Source organism: Salvelinus namaycush, chromosome 10 (genome assembly GCF_016432855.1).
Source record: "Salvelinus namaycush isolate Seneca chromosome 10, SaNama_1.0, whole genome shotgun sequence".
Taxonomy (NCBI): Eukaryota; Metazoa; Chordata; class Actinopteri; order Salmoniformes; family Salmonidae; genus Salvelinus; species Salvelinus namaycush.
In genome coordinates this window covers 1,514,110-1,534,058 of record NC_052316.1, presented here as the reverse complement: position 1 = coordinate 1,534,058, position 19,949 = coordinate 1,514,110, and the positions used below count along the sequence as shown (strand labels likewise).

The 19,949-nt window shown below is 41.7% G+C and overlaps 1 protein-coding gene across 5 annotated transcripts in view; it reads right to left on the bottom strand.

Moving 5' to 3' along the window:
- Positions 1-1,101: 1,101 nt before the first annotated feature.
- Positions 1,102-19,949, bottom strand: part of mcoln2 (mucolipin TRP cation channel 2) — a 40,767-nt gene continuing 21,919 nt past the window's right edge. For 4 of the 5 annotated variants that reach the window (XM_039002040.1, XM_039002039.1, XM_039002037.1 and 1 more), the window contains 3 exons: positions 16,546-16,752; positions 12,071-12,210; positions 1,102-1,401 (listed from right to left, as the gene is read on the bottom strand). In XM_039002040.1, the coding sequence (XP_038857968.1) occupies positions 1,365-1,401; positions 12,071-12,210; positions 16,546-16,752 (384 nt within the window). In that variant the 3' untranslated portion in view covers positions 1,102-1,364. Of the gene's footprint in view, positions 1,402-12,070; positions 12,211-14,061; positions 14,140-16,545; positions 16,753-19,949 lie in introns of those variants that run through there. The other variant, XM_039002041.1, reaches the window with a different exon arrangement.

The window sequence follows — 19,949 nt, the reverse complement described above, 5'->3', positions numbered from 1 at the left end:
TAAATGAGTTCTGAGAGTGCTTACAAAAGAATAATTAGTATCTTTTATAGCCAAGATACACCCCTCTCAACTCTCATGACTAACCACAGATCTTAGGAACTTCACAAAGGGCCTTTTACTTGAGAGAGGAGTATCCCATAGCCAGATAGCATTAGCTATAAATTATCGTTCATTTTGCTCTCTAAGACGAGGTTCTAATCTCGTTCTTGGTACTTCATAGTACCAAAACATTACCTCATCCAATGGCATATATCAATTGTCAATTCTAGATACACCCATCTCAAATACAACGCCTCTTCTCCCCACTCCTGGACAAGCTCACTGAGGGGAGTGACTTGTGCGCAGACATTGTGGAGCCAAGAGATAATTGTTTCCCCCTTAATCATCCCTTCACATGGTTTAACAGATACATTCACATATGAAGACAATGTTCCATTCTGTTCACATATGAAGACAATGTTCCATTCTGATATTCTGCATATTACCAGACATGTAAAAGACAAGCCTGACCTCTCCCCTCTCTGGGCCCCAAGTGACTTTTCCTTAGAGAAGAAAGGAAAATGCAACTGCCAACAGTATAGTCCAAAAATAGACATTCTAATGACAAGTATCTCACATAAGCATATTATGAAAGTAAATAAAACATCTTATTTATCTATGTTACCTAACTAATTCTGATTCAGCTACGACACTACCCACTATAATTAATTTGTTCCGATTGGAAACGACAAGCTCTGGTCTCTGTTTGCTTCTACTGTAAATCAATGGAGCACTGAAGATGGGCTTTTGCTGGCAACGTAGTCTCCCTATGAGTGACAGCACCCTGAGCCTGTTTTGCACCCTGAGCACCCTGAGCCTGTTTTGCACCCTGAGCACCCTGAGCTTGTTTTGTTACGCCAATGTTTGTAAACAAAGTAAAACACTGTATAGCATCAAAACATAGTTAACTATAATTTTGATATCATGATGGTTAGTCCTTGCATACATAGCTCCCTCTATGAATTTGAGAGTTGTTACATTTCTCCAGGCCCATTCCTCAGAGGTGGAGTGGCCACTTATTGTTTCAATTAATGATTCTAGCTTTTCAATATTTTCCTTCTCTTTGCTAATACAGAGCCGCTAGCTCTGAGCCAGCAGATATCGTACATGGCTTTTAGTTTAATGTTTAAAAGGCAATATAAAGAACTTTATTTGGCACTTATATTCCACATTTGCTCCCCTGTGGAAAATATATAAACTCTGCCTATAAAAACCTGCATGGTCCCAAATATTATTGAACAGTATTTCCATTTCTATTTCAGAGGTCCGGGTTCCCAATTTCCAGAATCATTCTCTTCTCCCAACATTCCCAGGTGTGGCTGCTGTCAGCTGATGAGTATGATGTCATCATTGCTTGGAGCCCTGAAACAGAACAATCCAGTCATAATCCCAAACAAAAAAAGTTGACGGTCATTCCAGCAAATCTTTTACTAGCTTCAATCACCCATAGGGAAAAACCACATTAGGCTACCCTTACATGTACAATGTTTTATAATTATCGACTTTGTCTCATTGAACAGAGGACAAGCAGTGTTTCCCTTACCAAAAATGCTTGACATGAGGGGAGCTCGAACCCATGGTTAATGAGCACTGTCATTTGAGGCAACTGCATTAGCTGAGTTTGCCACCAGGAAGTAATTATGTTGATGGTACGTCATGACATCTATATGACAAGTCCATATGGCTCTTCAGCTTTTTTTTTTTTACAATGTACAATAAACTTGTTGCATTGACTTATTTTCTGTAAAAGCACATGGATGTGTGCACAACAGATGAGCAAAAGTGTAGGATTTTGACATATGAGAAAACGTGCCTTTTGAATTGTGTCTAACATTAGTAGCCTAGTCAAGGATGCATTATCATCATCATGCAATGTTGGCACTCTATACTTGAGACAGACCAAGAGGAACAAAAGTAAACCTTGAATTTTGAGGTTAAATATCCCTCTGGTGACAAAGGACCTATTTTAAGAAATGTCATTTGTTGGTGGATATAAAGTTTAAGATCTTTGATAAGCTGATGCAGAATTTGTTGTTACAGGAAATAATCATTGTCTGCTGGTGAGGTTAGCATAGGGCTAACACGTGGCAGGTTATCGGATGGGACCAACTACAATGTAGGTCCAGGTTAAACTGAAACTTTTTCTAATGTTCACAAGTATGGACCCTAGGTTGTCTGGTAAAACTTAAAGCTTTGTGTTTGCATTCCAAATGCCACGCTATTCCATTTGTAGCGCTATGTAGGGAATAACGTGGCACTATGTAGGGAATAGCGTGGCATTTGGATGTAGTCCCTGAAAGTTAGAATGTAGAACATTTTGAAAACACTCAAAAGTTTCTAAAACTGTTAAAATTATGTCTGTGAGTATAACAGAATTGATATGGCAGGCGAAACCCAGAAGACAAACCACCCCCCCCCAACATTTTTTTTTTCAGCCTACCACTGTTGTCAATGGCTGTCACTTTTATTATAAGGTGCAATCCTCCCAGATTACAGTTCCTAGTGCTTCCACTAGATGTCAACAGTCTTTAGAAAGAGTTTTCTGGTTTATGGAAAAATGAGCCAGAAATGGTCGTTTTTCTAGGTGGCTCCCATTTTGGCTGTAGTGTTTCCAAGCGCGTGGAAGGGAGCGCGTTCTTTGGTATTTTTCTCCGGTAAAGACAATAACAATTCTAAGTCTTAAATTGTATCATTTATTTACGTATTAGGGTACCTAAGGTTTGATTATAAACATTGTTTGACTTGTTTGGAAAAGTTTATTAGTAACGTTTGAAATAAATTCATTTATTTTTGCATTTTGATGGAGGGAAACTGGGTGGATTATTGACTGAAGCGTGCCAGCTAAACTGAGTTTTTATGGATATAAAGAAGGACATTATCGAACAAAAGGACCATTTGTGATGTATCTGGGACCTTTTGGAGTGCCAACAGAAGAAGATCAAAGGTAAGGCATTTTTTGTATCGCTATTTCTGACTTTCGTGGCGCACCTGCCTGGTTGAAATATGTTTTTCATGCTTTTGTATGCGGGGCGCTATCCTCAGATAGATCCTTTTTGAAATCTGACACAGCGGCTGGATTAACAAGAAGCTAAGCTTTATTTTGATGTATTACACTTTTTATGAAAGTTAAATATTTAGAATTCTGTAGTTAGAATTTTTTGCTCTGCAATTCCACCGGATGTTGGCCAGGTGGGACACTACCGTCCCACCTGCCCATAAGAAGTTTTAACTAGCAGCGATGAAGTGAAGAATGGTGACGAAAATCAACAGAACCGCTAACGGAAAGTCTACAAAGGCCCAGTCACAACAAGCAGCAGCTAGCGCCAGTTTGAGTACTGACAACACTTCAGACACCCAGCAACAAGATTCTGCCACGGCAATGAACAAATTAGAAAGGCTGTAATAAAAACTATCAACGATCATTTTGACAGGCTCGAAACAAAGTTTGAGTCCCTAAAGACAGCACAGGTCGAACTGAAGAGCCGCATGGACACAGCCGATGAGGCTGTCTGACAATGACACCCGGATTGGAGGCCTGGAAACCACCTGCCCGCAGCTTTTAAAAAATGAAGGCGCTCCAAGCCAAGGTTCTCGACTTAGAAAGCAGGAGTTGCAGGCTGAACAGCAGACTTGTTTGGATTTGGGAGGACGAAGAACAAGGTAACCCACAGAGTTCGTGTCCAAGCTCATTCCCAAGCTGCTGGCCAATGACAACTTCCCAAGGCACTTCATTGACCGTACACACCACTCTCTGCAGGTGAAGCCCTCACTAGGTGCCAAGCCGTGCACCATAATAGCAAGGGTAAATCAAATTCAGGAAAAGGAGCTCATCAGCGAACTATGGAATACAAAGGCCAAAAGGTTTTCATTTTCCCCGACGACACCATGGAGGTGAAGGCGCAGCAGCACGCATTCCAAGATGTCATGCAGATCATGAGAGAGGGGGAGGTGAAATACAGCCTGCGTTTCCCAGAAAAGCTGCATATTCATCACAACGGCATGACAAGAGTTTTCACCAAGCCCGAAGAGGCTGCAACCTACTCATCAAAACTACAACAAACCCTCTGCAAAGGTGAAATCACTCGCCACATATTTCTGGGATATTGACTGAGCAAACAGTGGATTTTATGTTGATTCATAAGCAGTAACGTATTAATTTGTCTATTCTAGCCATCATGCCCGGCGGTCCTCATTTACATGAGAGAACAGTGCTTCATTTGGGGAAGCAGTGGGGAGGGGCGGGTTTCTAAGGTGTCTGTTACTGTGTTTGGTTGTTTTCTGTAGCCAGAAGTTTTATTTTAATTTGTACATGCTTAAGATGTTTTATTTGAAATCCTCTTGGATATAAATGTCAGGAAACGATCTCGGGAATCAGTCAGATGTTAAAGGTGTGCTAAGTAATCTAACCTAACAATTTCACAACTACCTTACACACACACGTGTAAAGGAATGAATAAGAATATGTACATAAAGATATATGAATGAGCGATGGCCGAACGGCATAGGCAAGATGCAGTAGACGGTATAGAGTACAGTATATACATATGAGAAGAGTAATGTAGGGTATGTAAACATTATATAACGTGGCATTGTTTAAAGTGGCTAGTGATACATTTATTACATCCATTTTTTAAATTATTAAAGTGGCTAGAGATGAGTCAGTATGTTGGCAGCAGCCACGCAATGTTAGCAATGGCTGTTTAACAGTCTGATGGCCTTGAGATGGAAGCTGTTTTTCAGTCTCTCGGTCCCCGCTTTGATACACCTGTACTGACCTCGCCTTCTGGATGATAGCGGGGTGAACAGGCAGTGGCCTGGGTGGTTGTTGTCCTTGACGATCTTTTTGGCCTTCATGTGACGTCGGGTGGTGTAGGTGTCCTGGAGGGCAGGTAGTCTGCCCCCGGTGATGCGTTGTGTAGACCTCACTACCCTCTGGAGAACCTTACGGTTGTGGGCGGAGCAGTTGCCGTACCAGGCGGTGATACAGCCCAACAGGAAAGTTTGAGTGTTTCTGGTGACAAGCCGAATTTCTTCAGCCTCCTGAGGTTGAAGAGGCGCTGCTGCGCCTTCTTCACCACGCTGTCTGTGTGGGTGGACCATTTCAGTTTGTGAGTGATGTGTACACCGAGGAACTTAAAACTTTCCACCTTCTTCACTACTGTCCCGTCGATGTGGATAGGGGGCTGCTCCCTCTGCTGTCTCCTGAAGTCCACGATCATCTCCTTTGTTTTGTTAACATTGAGTGTGAGGTTATTCTCCTGACACCGCACTCTGAGGGCCCTCACTTCCTCCCTGTAGGCCGTCTCGTCGTTGTTGGTAATCAAGCCTACCACTGTAGTGTCGTCTGCAAACTTGATGATTGAGTTGGAGGCGTGCATGGCCACGCAGTCATGGGTGAACAGGGAGTACAGGAGAGGGCTGAGAACGCACCCTTGTGGGGCCCCAGTGTTGAGGATCAGCGGGGTGATGTTGTTACCTACCCTCACCACCTGGGGGCAGCCTGTCAGGAAGTCCAGGACCCAGTTGCACAGGGCGGGGTCGAGACCCAGGGTCTCGAGCTTGATGACGAGTTGAGGGTACTATGGTGTTAAATGCTGAGCTGTAGTCGATGAACAGCATTCTTACATAGGTATTCCTCTTATCCAGATAGGTTAGGGCAGTGTAATTGCGATTGCGTCGTCTGTGGACCTATTGGGGCGGTAAGAAAATTGGAGTGGGTTTAGGGTGTCAGGTAGCGTGGAGGTGATCAGGTCCTTGAATAGTCTCTCAAAGCACTTCATGATGACGGAAGTGAGTGCTACGGGGCGATAGTCATTTAGCTCAGTTACCTTAGCTTTCTTGGGAACAGGAACAATGAAGCATCTTGAAGCATGTGGGAACAGCCAACAGATAAGGATTGATTAAATATGTCCATAAACACTCCAGCCAGCTGGTCTGCGCATGCTCTGAGGACGCGGCTGGGGATGCCGTCTGGGCCGGCAGCCTTGCGAGGGTTAACATGTTTAAATGTTTTACTCACGTTGGCTGCAGTGAAGGAGAGCCCGCAGGTTTAAGTAGCGGGCCGTGTCAGTGGCACTGTATTGTCCTTAAAGCGAGGAAAGTTGTTTGTTTGTGTAGGAGCAAGACATCGTTGTCCGCGACGGGGCTGGTTTTATAGTTTGTGATTGACTGTAGATCCTGCCACATACCTCTCGTGTCTGAGCCGTTGAATTGCGACTCTACTTTGTCTCTATACTTACGCTTAGCTTGTTTCATTGCCTTGTGGAGGGAATAGCTACACTATTTGTATTCAGTCATGTTTCCGGTCACCTTGCCCTGATTAAAAGCAGTGGTTTGCGCTTTCAGTTTTGCGCGAATGTTGCCATCAATCCACGGTTTCTGGTTGGGGAATGTTTTAATAGACGCTGTGGGTATAACATCACCGATGCACTTGCTAATAAACTCGGTCACCAAATCAGCGTATTCATCAATGTTATTGTCCGACACTATGCGGATCATATCCCAGTCCACGTGATCGAAGCAATCTTGGAGCGTGGAATCCGATTGGTTGGACCAGCGTTGAACAGACCTGAGCACGGGCGCTTCCTGTTTAAGTTTCTGTCTATAGGCTGGGAGCAACAAAATGGAGTCGTGGTCAGATTTTCCAAAAGGAGGGCAGGGGAGGGCTTGTATGCTTCGCGGAAGTTAGAATAACAATGATCCAGGGTTTTGCCAGCCCGGGTCGCGCAGTCGATATGCTGATAAAATTTAGGGAGCCTTGTTTTCAGATTAGCCTTGTTAAAATTCCCTGCTACAATAAATGCAGCCTCAGAATTTGTGGTTTCCAGTTTACGTAGAGTCAAATGAAGTTCTTTCAGGGCCGTCGATGTGTTTGCTTGGGCGGGATATACACGACTGTGATTATGATCGTAGAGAATTCTCTTGGTAGATAATGCGGTCAGCATTTGATTGGAAGGAATTCTAAGTCAGGTGAACAAAAGGACTTCAGTTCCTGTATGTTGTTATGATCACACCACGTCTCGTTAATCATAAGGCATACACCCCCGCACTTCTTATAACCAGAGAGATGTTTGTTTCTGTCGGCGCGATGCGTGAAGAAGCCATGTTGTGGCTGTACCGACTCTGACGTATCCCGAGTGAGCCATGTTTCCGTTTAACAGAGAATGTTACAATCTCTGATGTCTCTCTGGAAGGCAACCCTTGCTCGGATTTCGTCCACCTTGTTGTCAAGAGACTGGACATTGGCGAGTAGTATGCTTGGGAGCGGTGCGCGATGTGCCCGTATACGGAGCCTGACCAGAAGACCGCGCCGTCTGCCCCTTCTGCGGCGCCGTTGTTTTGGGTCGCCGGCTGGGATCCGATCCATTGTCCTGGGTGGTGGACCAAATAGGGGATCCGCTTCGGGAAAGTCGTATTCCTGGTCGTAATGTTGGTGAATTGACGTTGCTCTTATATCCAATAGTTCCTCCCGACTGTATGTAATATAACCTAATATTTCCTGGGGTAACAATGTAAGAAATAACACATAGATCAGTGACCCTGCACTCTTAGCCTTATAAGTCCACTTTTAACAGTTGGCATGACATGAGGTTACTGCGTAAGCTCCCACAGTCCATATCTCACTGACAACGCTTGTTGTTCATGTGATAACACAGCTCAGTGGAGTTACACAAGTGGCTATATGTATCAAGCATTTCAGAGTGCTGATCAAGGATCTAAAAGGCAAAACTTATCCTAAATCAGCACTCCTACTCGGAGATGTTTGATAAGGTATATAGAAATCCAAGCAAAAACTAGTATAATACAATTAAAATATGGTTTTCTGTCATCAGTGGATGAATGGGCAATATAAATGGATAATGGCGCATGTGACTTCACAAAACATTTCCACAATATTTCTTAATTAATCCTTTATGCACCATTTATCAAGCGTTGGTGCTTATGTTTGCGGGTTGATATGCATCTGATGCATATGCTAAAGTGGACGCTCGGCAACATTGTCTAGCAGGTATTTATAGGCTGAAAGGCCACGCGGTTCTAGTGTTGTTTAAAAAGACTTCAGCACAATAAAGTGTTCACATGTATAAACAAGTGATTAAAAAGGGGGCAAACGAGATTTAAAAAGCATCTGTAAAAAAAACAAAAAACACTTGGTAAATCTCAGAGCAATTGAGAAATCACTAAAACCTAAATCCAAATAGTCATTCAGGTGGGAGAATAAACTGTCAATGCATGAGAGAACCAACATAACTCTCCCCTCATCAAAGAGCTTGTAATCCTTCCAAATGTCAAAGGAGTGTTGGCATGTTAACTATATTTCCTCAAAACCTTTAGTGAAAACATGCATAAAAAGCACTTGTCTCAAATACATCATTACAGTTGTTGGTTAGCTAGCGAATTTGTCATTTTAGCATAGACGTGACAAGAGTCAAAACAAGACACGGTATTTAAGGCCGGGACTTTCGCTGTATCGGGATATTTTTTTCCATGCCAAAACTGACAACACGAATCAGACCAAACTCTTTCATCCTTAACCTGCTTGCATGTAAAATATAAATGTGACGCTGGATGACAACATTATGTTCGTTTCTAACATTAAGGCAGTTTGTTTCCTTGCCACAATACTAACGAGTATTGCGAGGCCCTACATAGTATCAATAACAAGACATGAGCTAAAAACGAGCCACCTATGATTCCCCACATGGAAGCATCTTGTCATTGTTGCTAGCTTTCTGACCATCTAGAATCATAACGCACATCATTCATGATTTTCTCAGCTAACCCGTCTATATGCAACACAGACAGACCTTGAACTGGCCATCTGTTGACCAGCACTAACTGTTGGTTTCCAAGCATCAACAGTGAATCACTGAGAGTGGCAGATACAAACAAGCCTCCCAAAGAGTCAAATATGCTACACTGCAAATTAATCAAAACAGAGACCTTGAAATGGCCATTTGTTGGAAACATAGCTAATGTGGGAGGGCTGGCAGTTACACTAACACTTAAAGGACAGATTAAAAAATGTATCACATTTATTGAACTGCAGTAAGTTAATAAAACAAAACTGACAGCTAAAAACAGATGCGTCTCACCCTAGTTAAGACATTAAACTCTCAAACATTCGGGCACACCTATTTAACATGGCAGTAGCCTAAAGATTCAGACCTTATGGTCACTGTAATTTCATCTTCCCTGTAAAGTCTTAACGGCAGGCTGCCATGATCAGGATGCCATTTAGCCAGCGAGAGATATGGCTCAGAAAACATAGCTCAATCCAGGGATGGGAGCGGGCACTGTACACCTAATTATCCCATTATCCAAATGAATACATAGAGAAGATTAATTAAAGACTAGCATTATTTCAAACTGCCGTTTTCATCAGCATGCTAGCTAATGTTAAAGCAACCCATTGGATTCAACAACGCTTCCAGTAGTTACTCACGGCAACACTAAGCATCACATTTTTATGGAATCCAATGTACAAGACACACCTATTTTTAACATGGCAGGTGACCCAATTACTGAGCTGAAACACTTTTGTCAATTAACCACGTCCATCAACTGGACCAATAGAAATCAAGTAACACTTAATAATGAACACATGACCGCAATTGGTTGAAAATGATGGGAAATACAGTATCTAGAAACTGGAATGTTTGGTAAATTATTAAATAAAATAAGGAAATACGAACACAACTTGCTCTATAAATACTTAGAATAAATGCACTTTAAAATGAATTTATTTCGAGAACGCCACTCCTTCACACGCACATATTGTCCACAGATTCAAACACATGCTATACTGCAAATAAACACAACAGAAGACACAGAGACCTTGAAATGGTCATAATTTGTTGACCAGCACGAGCTGTTGCTTTCCAGACATCATCAGTGAATCATATAGTGGCACACATATCTAGTCTGGTCCCTGATCTCTTTGTGCCGTTTAGAAAATTCCTATGGTCATTGTCACGCCAGTGTTTGGCAAGACCGCACACACAGATCTGGGACCAGGCTAACACATAGCCAGTATGACACTGGTTAATTTGACCTATTCCCTACATAGTGCACTAGTAGTGCACTATATATGGAAAAGGGTGCCATTTGGGACTCAAACTCAATGCTGTTGTTTATCTCAGGGCACAGAGCAGCCAAAGGGTGAAGTCTCTTCCCAGCATATAACCCTTGGTTCCTCTGTAATCAGCACATCGCTGGGTGTGTCCACATTTCTCCCACCACTAATTTCATTTCTCAGGCCACAAAGGGCTAGGCTAAACCTCAGCGTGGTGGAAACTCCACATCGGCTGCGCTCTGCCCTAGATGACAGAGATTGATAGAAACTGTTTCGAAGGGAAATTACACATGCTTTTCACGTAAGAGCAGTCATGTGGGAGAGACAATGGTGATTGAAGTTGTTGCATATGGGGTACTGACTGACAGCTGTCAGTGTAACTAGCTAGCATGCTAAACTTAGCTAGCTAATGAAAGTTGTGAGTACCACTTCAGTTAAGACAGGCATACTGTAAATCAGGTGAAAATTATTTCAGAAAAAGACTACCAGCCTACCTATCAAAAAATGTGTCTCAGCTAAACCATGCATATACAAGCTATTGACATTTTGTGGGTTGACGTTTGTTTGACTCTTGCCGTTTGATAATTCCAGTGAAACTGTGTCGGATTCCAGACATCATTCATATTTGGACATGCCCATGATCAAATAGCTATATTCTTTGTTCTCTCTGGTATAATTTCAGCAAGCTAGCTAGCTATACACTGAGTGTACAAAACATTAGGAACACCTGCTTTTTCCATGACATAGACTGACCAGGTGAAAGTCATGATCCCTTATTGATGTCACTTGTTAAATCCACTTCAAACAGTGTAGATGAAGCGGAGGAGACCGGTTAAAGAAGGACTTTTAAGCCTTGGGACAATTGAGACATGGATTGTAGATGTGTGCCAATTAGAGCGTGAATGGGCAAGACAAAGATTTAAGTGCCTTTGAATGGGGTATGGGAGTAGGTGCCGGGCACACCGGTTTGAGTGTGTCAAGAACTGCAACGCTGCTGGGGTTTTCATGCTCAACTGTTTTCCGTGTGTATCAAGAATGGTCCACCACCCAAAGGACATCCAGCCAACTTGACAACTGTGGGAAGCATTGGAGTCAACATGGGCAAGCATCCCTGTGGATGCTTTCGACAGCCTTGTAGAGAGGACGCCCTGATGAATTGAGGTTCTTCTGAGCACAAAAGGGGGTGCAAATCAATATTGGGAAGGTGTTCCTAATACTTTGGACATTCAGTGTATTCATTATCTAAATTGCGGCTGCAAATTCTTTATAGAAATAGAAAGAATATAAGCTCCGTTAATATCGATAACATAACTATTGAATCAATGGACGAGTAAATTTTGTCTGGCCCGGTGCCCCGGGTGGGTGTAGATTTCCTCATTAGGATCAATGGAATGGTCGAAAATGAGCAAACCACACCCAGGGCAGTGGGCCATGCGGAACGAATTTGCCTAAAATGGGGGTAGCGGGGTTCTAAAATGCAATCGTGTCACGCAATTTTACCACTCATAAAATTGTCATATTCTTTATTTTTTTCATATTCGTGAGAGTCTCATCTTTTCATAGAGTGGTCATAATAGTTTGTAAGCTAAACCGTTCGGACAACATACGTTTTCGGGATGTCTCATGGTCTGACACACACTGCTCTAGCTCTGTCACCTTTCAGCACAGATGAATGTCTCTCTGATGCGGAAACTGATATCTCTAGATGAAACTGACAAATTTTGATGGGGATGTTTTTATTATTCTAATTAGATTTCTGAGGGGGCGCGGACATCGACTCTAGGGTATTAAATACAAATATTACATAGCCATACTATATGACATGTCATAATAACGTGCCATATACCTTAACAAACTATACTACCATCATCATAAAATGGAACTTTGCTTAAAATGAGATTGTCTGTTATACTAATTTTAATTATATGGGGTAATGCTATTTTAACGTTACTGTACCGTCTGCAACAGCACAGCGCTGGGTGTCCCATTCCAATCTCTGTGTCCATCTCGCTGCCCTCCTCACTGGGGGGGAAATCCTTCTGCTCTCTCAGGAACCTCTGCAGGTCTGTCATGGGGAAACCATTCTTCTGGTAGTTCTGTCGGTAGGGTAGAATAAAAGTACTATGAGACAACTGAATTCACATAGGGGGGAATTCCGACCCGAATTAAGCACGCATAAATGGAAAGAGCCTTCAGAAGGTATTCACACCCCTTGACTTTTTCCACATTTTGTTGTATTACAGCCTGAATTTAAAATGGATTAAATTCAGATTTTTTATTATCACTGGCTTACACACAATACCCCATAACGTTCAAAGATGAATTATATATTTTTTTATGTTTACAAGTTAATTAAAATGAAAAGCTGAAATGTCTTGAGTCAATAAGTATTTTACCCCTTTGTTATGGCAAGGTAAACAAGTCACATAATAAGTTGCATGGACTCACTATGTGTGCAATAATAGTTAAGCATGCATAAATGCTAAGTGTTTAAGTGTTTAACATAATTTTTTAATGACTACCTTATGTCTGTACCCCACACATACAATTATCTGTATGGTCTCTCAGTCGAGCAGTGAAATTCGAACAAATTCAACCACAAAGACCAGTGAGGTTTTCCAATACTTCACAAATAAGGGCACCTATTGGGAGATGGGTAAAAAAGCTGACTTGAAATATCCCTTTGAGCATGGTGAAGTTATCAATTACACTTAGGATGGTGTATCAACACACCCAGCCACTACAAAGAGAGGCATCCGTCCTAACTCAGTTTCCGGAGAAGGAGGAACCCAGTCAGGGATTTCACCATGAGGCCAATGGTGACTTTTAAACAGTTACAGAGTTTAATGGCTGTGATAGGAGAAGAATGAGGATGGATCAACAACATTGTAGCTACTCCACAATACTAACCAAATTGACAGTGAAAATTATTCCAAAACATGCGTCCTGTTTGCAACAAGGCACTAAAGTAAAACTGCCAAAAAATTGCCAAAGAAATTTACTTTATAACAAACATACAAATTGTTATGTTTGGGGCAAATCCAAAACAACACAATACTGAGTACTACTCTCCATATTTCCAAGCATAGTGGTGGCTGCATCATGTTATAGGTATGCTTGTCATCGTTAATGACTGTAGTTTTTCAGAATAAAAAGAAATGGAATGGAGCTAAGCAAAAGCAAAATCCTAGAGGGAAACCTGGTTCAGTCTGCTTTCCACCAGACAGTGTGTCACGACTTGACTGTCACGTTCTGACCTTTATTTCCTTTGTTTTGTCTTTATTTAGTATGGTCAGGGCGTGAGTTGGGGTGGGCAATCTATGTTTGTATTTCTATGTTTTGCTATTTCTGTGTTTGGCCTGATATGGTTCTCAATCAGAGGCAGCTGTCAATCGTTGTCCCTGATTGGGAACCATATTTAGGTAGCCTGTTTTGTGTTGGGTTTTGTGGGTGGTTGTTTTCAGTCTTTGTGTCTCTCTCTGCACCAGATAGAACTGTTTCGGTTGTCACTTTTGTTGTTTTCTATTTGGAAGTGTTCAGTTTATTGTCTTTAATTAAACATTATGGACACTTACCACGTTGCGCTTTGGTCCTCTCCTTCTTCCACCGAAGAAAACCGTTACATTGACCTTAGAGATCCTTTTTATGTCTCTATTTTGGTTTGGTCAGGGCGTGAGTTGGGGTGGGCATTCTATGTTTTGTGTTCTATGTTTTTTATTTCTGTGTGTTTGGCCGGGTGTGGTTCTCAATCAGAGGCAGCTGTCCATCGTTGTCTCTGATTGAGAACCATACTTAGGTAGCCTTTTCCCACCTGTGTTTTATGGGTAGTTGTTTTCTGTCTTTGTGTCTGTACCAGACAGAACTGTTTCGTGTTGTTCGATTTTTGTTTATCACTTTGTTATTTTTGTCATAGTGTTCACTTCTCATTAAAAGGCATGAACACTTACCACGCTGCGTTTTGGTCTCCTCCCTTAGACGATCTTTACACAGTGGGAGATTAATTCACCTTTCAGCAGGACAATAACCTAAAACACAAGGCCAAATATACACTGGAGTTCCTTACCAAGACAACATTGAATTTTCCTGAGTGGCCTAGTTACAGTTTTGACTTAAATTGGCTTGAAAATCTATATTAAGCCATGAAAATGGCTGTCTAGCAATGATCAAAACCAACTTGGCAGAGCTTTAAGGATTTAAAAAAGAATAATGTGCAAATATTGTACAATCCAGGTGTGCAAAGCTCTTAGAGACTTAACCAGAAAGACTCGCAGCTGTAATTACTGCCAAAGGTGATTATAACATGTATTGACTCAGGCTGTTGAATACGTATCTAATCAAGATACAGTACATTAGTGTTCTATTTTTTTATTATATTTTTTTTTTTACAAATGTTCACATTTTTTCTTCCACTTTGACATTAGAGTATTTTCTGTAGATCGTTGAGAAAAATGACAATTAAATCCACTTTAATCCCACTTTGTAACACAAAATGTGGAAAAAGTCAAGAGGTGTGAATACTTTCTGAAGGCACTAATTGCTCTTCATAAACTTCTCTGTTTACATGTATTCTGATCTTGAACTTAAAGCAAGCATGCTATTCACCCTCTATTTGTTCGGGGTGAAGATCAAAGAAATGAAGGTGTTGCGTAGGCGTGTCTACAGATACGTTGTATTCTGACCTCGACTTAATTGCCTCATAATTTGACCACCTTCATGCACAATGAAACGATAAGATCGAGCAATCTGTGGTTCCAAGTGGAACTGCATCTACTTCAATTTTTTCCCTGCAATTTACAACACTGCAATTTACAACTCAATAAGATCTACGTAAATGAGCAAGTCACTTGGATAAGGGAATTGTAAATATATATGACAATTGTTTAGATCTATTTTGCATTATGATCGCCAGAGAAAAATGTAAAACCCGTCACACGGCAGCAAACTGAAGCCTGTCAACATATCACCAAGTTTATGAAATGCTGGCCCTGAAATTTGGAGACCCAAACTATATGCTTCTGTAGCCTACGTGCAAATGACAGTATAGCCCCAAACCTGCCGAGTTGATTAATGCTAGAATCTTTCAAATATATGCCCAGACTTTTCACTGCATTTTGAAAAATTGGTGTCGATAAAAAGGTGATCCTAATTTTTCGTACACAGTGTACTTAGCAGTTTCAATCTGGATGCTGGCGCACGGTTCACGACGACTCGACCATTGTCACAGTTCCATGATTAGTGAGGATTATTAGGGTAGATTTATAGGACTACTGTTCAACCCATATTGTACACTTCTCACCTTCCAATATTTCAATGATATGGCAACCTTCAGGATGAATCAAACCACCATTCTTGATTCATCAATATATTTTGAACATCAATGTTCTCCAAACCCGTTTATTTTTTTCAAAAATACTTTCCTAACCCTAAATAATATACAAGATCAGAGTATTTTTAAATCTACCAATTACCGCTGAAAAGAAGACAAGTATGTGTGTATTTACATGGCTATCTTTCATTGATCCCTAATATTCCGAATCATTCTCTTCATATATTCTAGTGAGTCTCGACAAAATTAGAATTAAAAGGTATACCACATTTAAAGGGGTGGCTTTAGATGCATGTACGGAAATGCCTATTGAATGAAAACTCCACGAGAAAATCTGTTGGCCAGCAAGTGGGAGGGTTTTCAGCTGTTTAATAAAATGTGTCCTTCGCGGGCAAGGGAAACACGCCTGCAAAGCCCGTTATGCATATGCATAAGGTAAGTCTGAATACCAACTACTGAAAAGTGCATAGGAAAGGCGTGCGTGGCAAAGGCGGACATTTACTAAGTCTGAATTGGGCCCATAGAAAAAACATTAAAGGATGAATAACAAATAATGCCATACTGGACAAAATCTCCAATTCCAATTTCCGATTCCAATTCCATTGCTCATTAACACATGAAAGGGTCCTCAGTTGATTAATCTTTCAACGTATATTGTTGTTTCTCTCATCACACATAATGTATAATATTTGTTCATGTACTATTTTGTTTTGAAGGGGCACTGATGACTAAATTCAATATCTTTTAATTAATTATGTGTAATAATGTGCCTGGGCCCCCTCCTTTTCACTAGACATTAAAACATATCTGATATGGACCGTTTACATATGTAACCCTCCTCAAATCTCAATAAGCTGTTTTTGGACGATAGTTATGGATTTGGGGTGGTATGGTCTGGGATATAGACCTGATACCTGGGTCTGTGGGTCATGATCATCAGGCCACACCTTAGAAAAATGTTTCAGAATGTTTTGCAACGGATAACAAAGTGAGCGTTCCTAATTGGGCACGTTCAGATAGTACCTCCCCATTTCACTCCATTTCAGATCATTTTCTTACGTTTTGTGCCAACTGAACACAAACCAGAAAAGGTATGAGTGAGTACCTTGATGGTGTCGTAGGCGTCTGTGATGAGGGCGATGAAGAGCGAGAGCACCATATAGATGAAGAGGGAGATGAAGGAGTAGAGGTAGACGCGGCTGAACAGCCACACCAGGCTGTTTTTGTCCTTCAGCTGTGCAAAGGTGGTGTACATGTCGTCGCCGTTGACCAGCGAGAACAGGCTCTCGGCCACCCGACTCAGGCCCTCAAACTGAGATGGAGTGAGAAAAAGAGAAGGGTGAAGGGGGAGGAGAAAGAAAGCAAGAGATGAGAGAGGGAAGGGGACCGAGTAGAGAGGGGAGAGAGACAGGCATAGACAATGAGAGAGAGGAGCAGAGAGATGGACAGAGAGAAACATGGGAGAGAGATTGCAAAAAGAGAAAAGAGAGAGAAAGAGTGAGCGAGGGAGAGAGAAGAAAGAGTGCACACATCCCAAAACACAGTCAGATTCAGGGGGAGACATCACTACAAACAAAGAGCGATAGCATCTAAGCACAGCCCACTCAGACAGACGGTATAGATCCTAGGTAGGGTGGGAGGGCAGCTCTGTAACATCCCTTGTTTATTGCAAATGGTAAACAATGTCTAAATGAGTTGATGTTATGGTAACCTCCCTGGCTGCAGTGTATGGTTGCATCCCGAAAGGCACCCCATTTCCTACATAATGCACTGCTTTTGACCAGGGTCCATAGGGAGTCAAAAGTAGTGCACTATATAGGGAATAGGATGCCATTTGGGACACATACCATGTTGTAAGTATGAGTGAACATCTTGTTGCAACAGACACCAGAGTTGAATACTTTGGTGATCAAGGATAGTCTGAATCATAGAGATAAAACAATATCTATTAACGATATCTATCTACGTGGTCTGAAGAGCCTCTCTGCAATGTACCCGTGCTGTGAGGACAGTTTGGTGCCATTTTTACACATATTGGGCAAACATTTTCCTCTTGCAAACACAACGCACTATAAGTAAACGCACCGCCACATTTTAAATAATGGGAGATCTGATACTGCAGCTCTTGATTGCATTGCGTGTACTAAAACTATGCTAAAACTCTGTTTAAAACAAACTTCCTCCTTACAGAAAAGTTACAACAAATAGTATTATTTCACTCGTGCCATCATTCAGAAAACTCTTAGAGTATGAGAGGAAAATGTCAAACTAATGAAGACAAAATAGGGGCACACCTTATTTGGACTGCGTACAAGTACACAGATGTTCTATCTTAATTTGAACATTTTCTAGATCTGCAGCAACAGGACATGTGAACTATTATGTGGATTATAATTAAATGGACATTTTTGTAGAGGTTTGATACATTTTTTGATAGGATAAATCAAGTCTGTCATTTTAATGTGGAAATTACAAACATTCTAAGCCTTTTTAAATACTACAATTTGCATTTCCTGCTTTGCAGGAAAATTCTCTGCGACAACAGAGTGATCAAATTAAGATAGTAAACCTGTAAGGGTAACACTGTATTTGGATAGTCCCCAAACAATACTAAACAGAAATATAAATGCAACATGTAAAGAGTTGATCCCATGTTTTCATAAGCTGAAATAAAAGATCCCAGAAATTGTCCAAGCTTATTTATCTCAAATTTTGAGCACAAATGTGTTTACATCCTTATTAGTGAGCATTTATCATTGGCCAAGATAATCCATCCATCTGACAGGTGTGGCATATAAAAAAGCTGATTAAACAGCGTCGTCATTACAGAGGTGCACCTTGTGCTGGGGACAATAAAAGGCCACTCTAAAATGTGCAATTTGGTCACACAACACAATGCCACAGATGTCTCAAGTTGAGGGAGCGTGCAATTGGCATGCTGACTACAGGAATGTCTACCAGAGCTGTTGCCAGAGAATTGAATGTTCATTTCTCAACCATAAGCCACCTTCAACATCGTTTTAGAGAATTTGGCAGTATGTCCAACCAGCCTCCTAACCGCAGACCACATGTAACCACGCCAGCCCAGGACCTCCACATCCGCTTTCTTCACCTGTGGGATTGTCTGAGACCAGCATCCCGGACAGCTGATGAAACTGAGGAGTATTCGGACTGGTTGAAACTGAGAAACTCATTCTCAATGGCTGGGCCTGACTCCCCAGTGGGTGAGCCTGGCCCCCAAGTGGGTAGGCTTCCCAGGCCCACTCATGGCTGTACCCTTAACAATTCATGTGAAATCCATAGATTTGGGTCTGATACATTTATTTCAATTGACTGATTTCCTTATAAGATCTGTAACTCAGTAAAATCGTTGCAATTGTTGCATGTTGGTTCGATCCCGGCTGTGTTGCAGCCGGCCGCGACCAGGAGACCCATGATGCGGCGCACAATTGGCCCAGCGTCGTCCGGGTTAGGGGAGGGTTTGGCCGGCCAGGATGTTCTTGTCCCATCGCGCTCTAGCAACTCTTGTGGCGGAACGGGTGCATGCACACTGACACGGTCGCCAGTTGTACAGTGTTTCCTTCAACACATTGGTGCGGCTGGCTTTCGGGTTAAGCGAGCAGTGTGTCAAGAAGCAGTGTGGCTTGGCAGGGTCGTGTTTCGGAAGACGCATGGCTCTCGACCTTCGCCTCTCCCAAGTCCGTACGGGAGTTGCAGCGATTGACAAGACTGTAACTACGAATTGGATATCACAAAATCGGGTAAAAAAAGGGGTAAAAAAAATGTAATAAATAAAAACAAACATATATATAAATGTATGGTTCTGTTGCGTTTATATTTTTGTTCACTATACTAACTACTGTGTCAATTTACCCCAACCCTAAACCTAATCCCCTGAACCTAACCCTAATCCCAGCAAAGTGTTAATTGGAAATTGCTTTTGATAGTTTGAACATGTGTAGACCAACTACAGGAGACAATCCAACTAAAGTGTGGCTGTGTAGTTTGACGCGGGTTAAAGTTACGTTGAGGATTCTGCAGTCCACCATGTGAGCTCTTGTTTACTACTGCGATGTTTCTCGACTTCCGTCAATTATTTTTCTTATAAACCTGCGATCACTTTAGACACTTGGGCCCTTCCTTGCTAGCATTAATGATTCAGGCATTATGTGTGTGCCTCATAATGGTGCAACACTGACTAGACAAGCAACAACAAGCAGCAAAATGTATACATGCTGCCATCTTGTGGTTGTCAATGGATAACAATACATCAAATTGTTAGGCGACAGTGGAAACATGTTCCGTTTCAGGCCATTGCAAAACCACACCAGGCCACATGAAGCCTATTTATATCGCTAGTGCTTGAATTGGGTCGGTACACACAGAGGACTATCACTTTAAGTTGTGTACAGTTAAGGAAATGGTTCTAAAATATGAAGCCTGGTATTTTTTTATTTAATTAGGCAAGTCAGTTTTAAGAACACATTCTATTTACAATGACGGCCTACC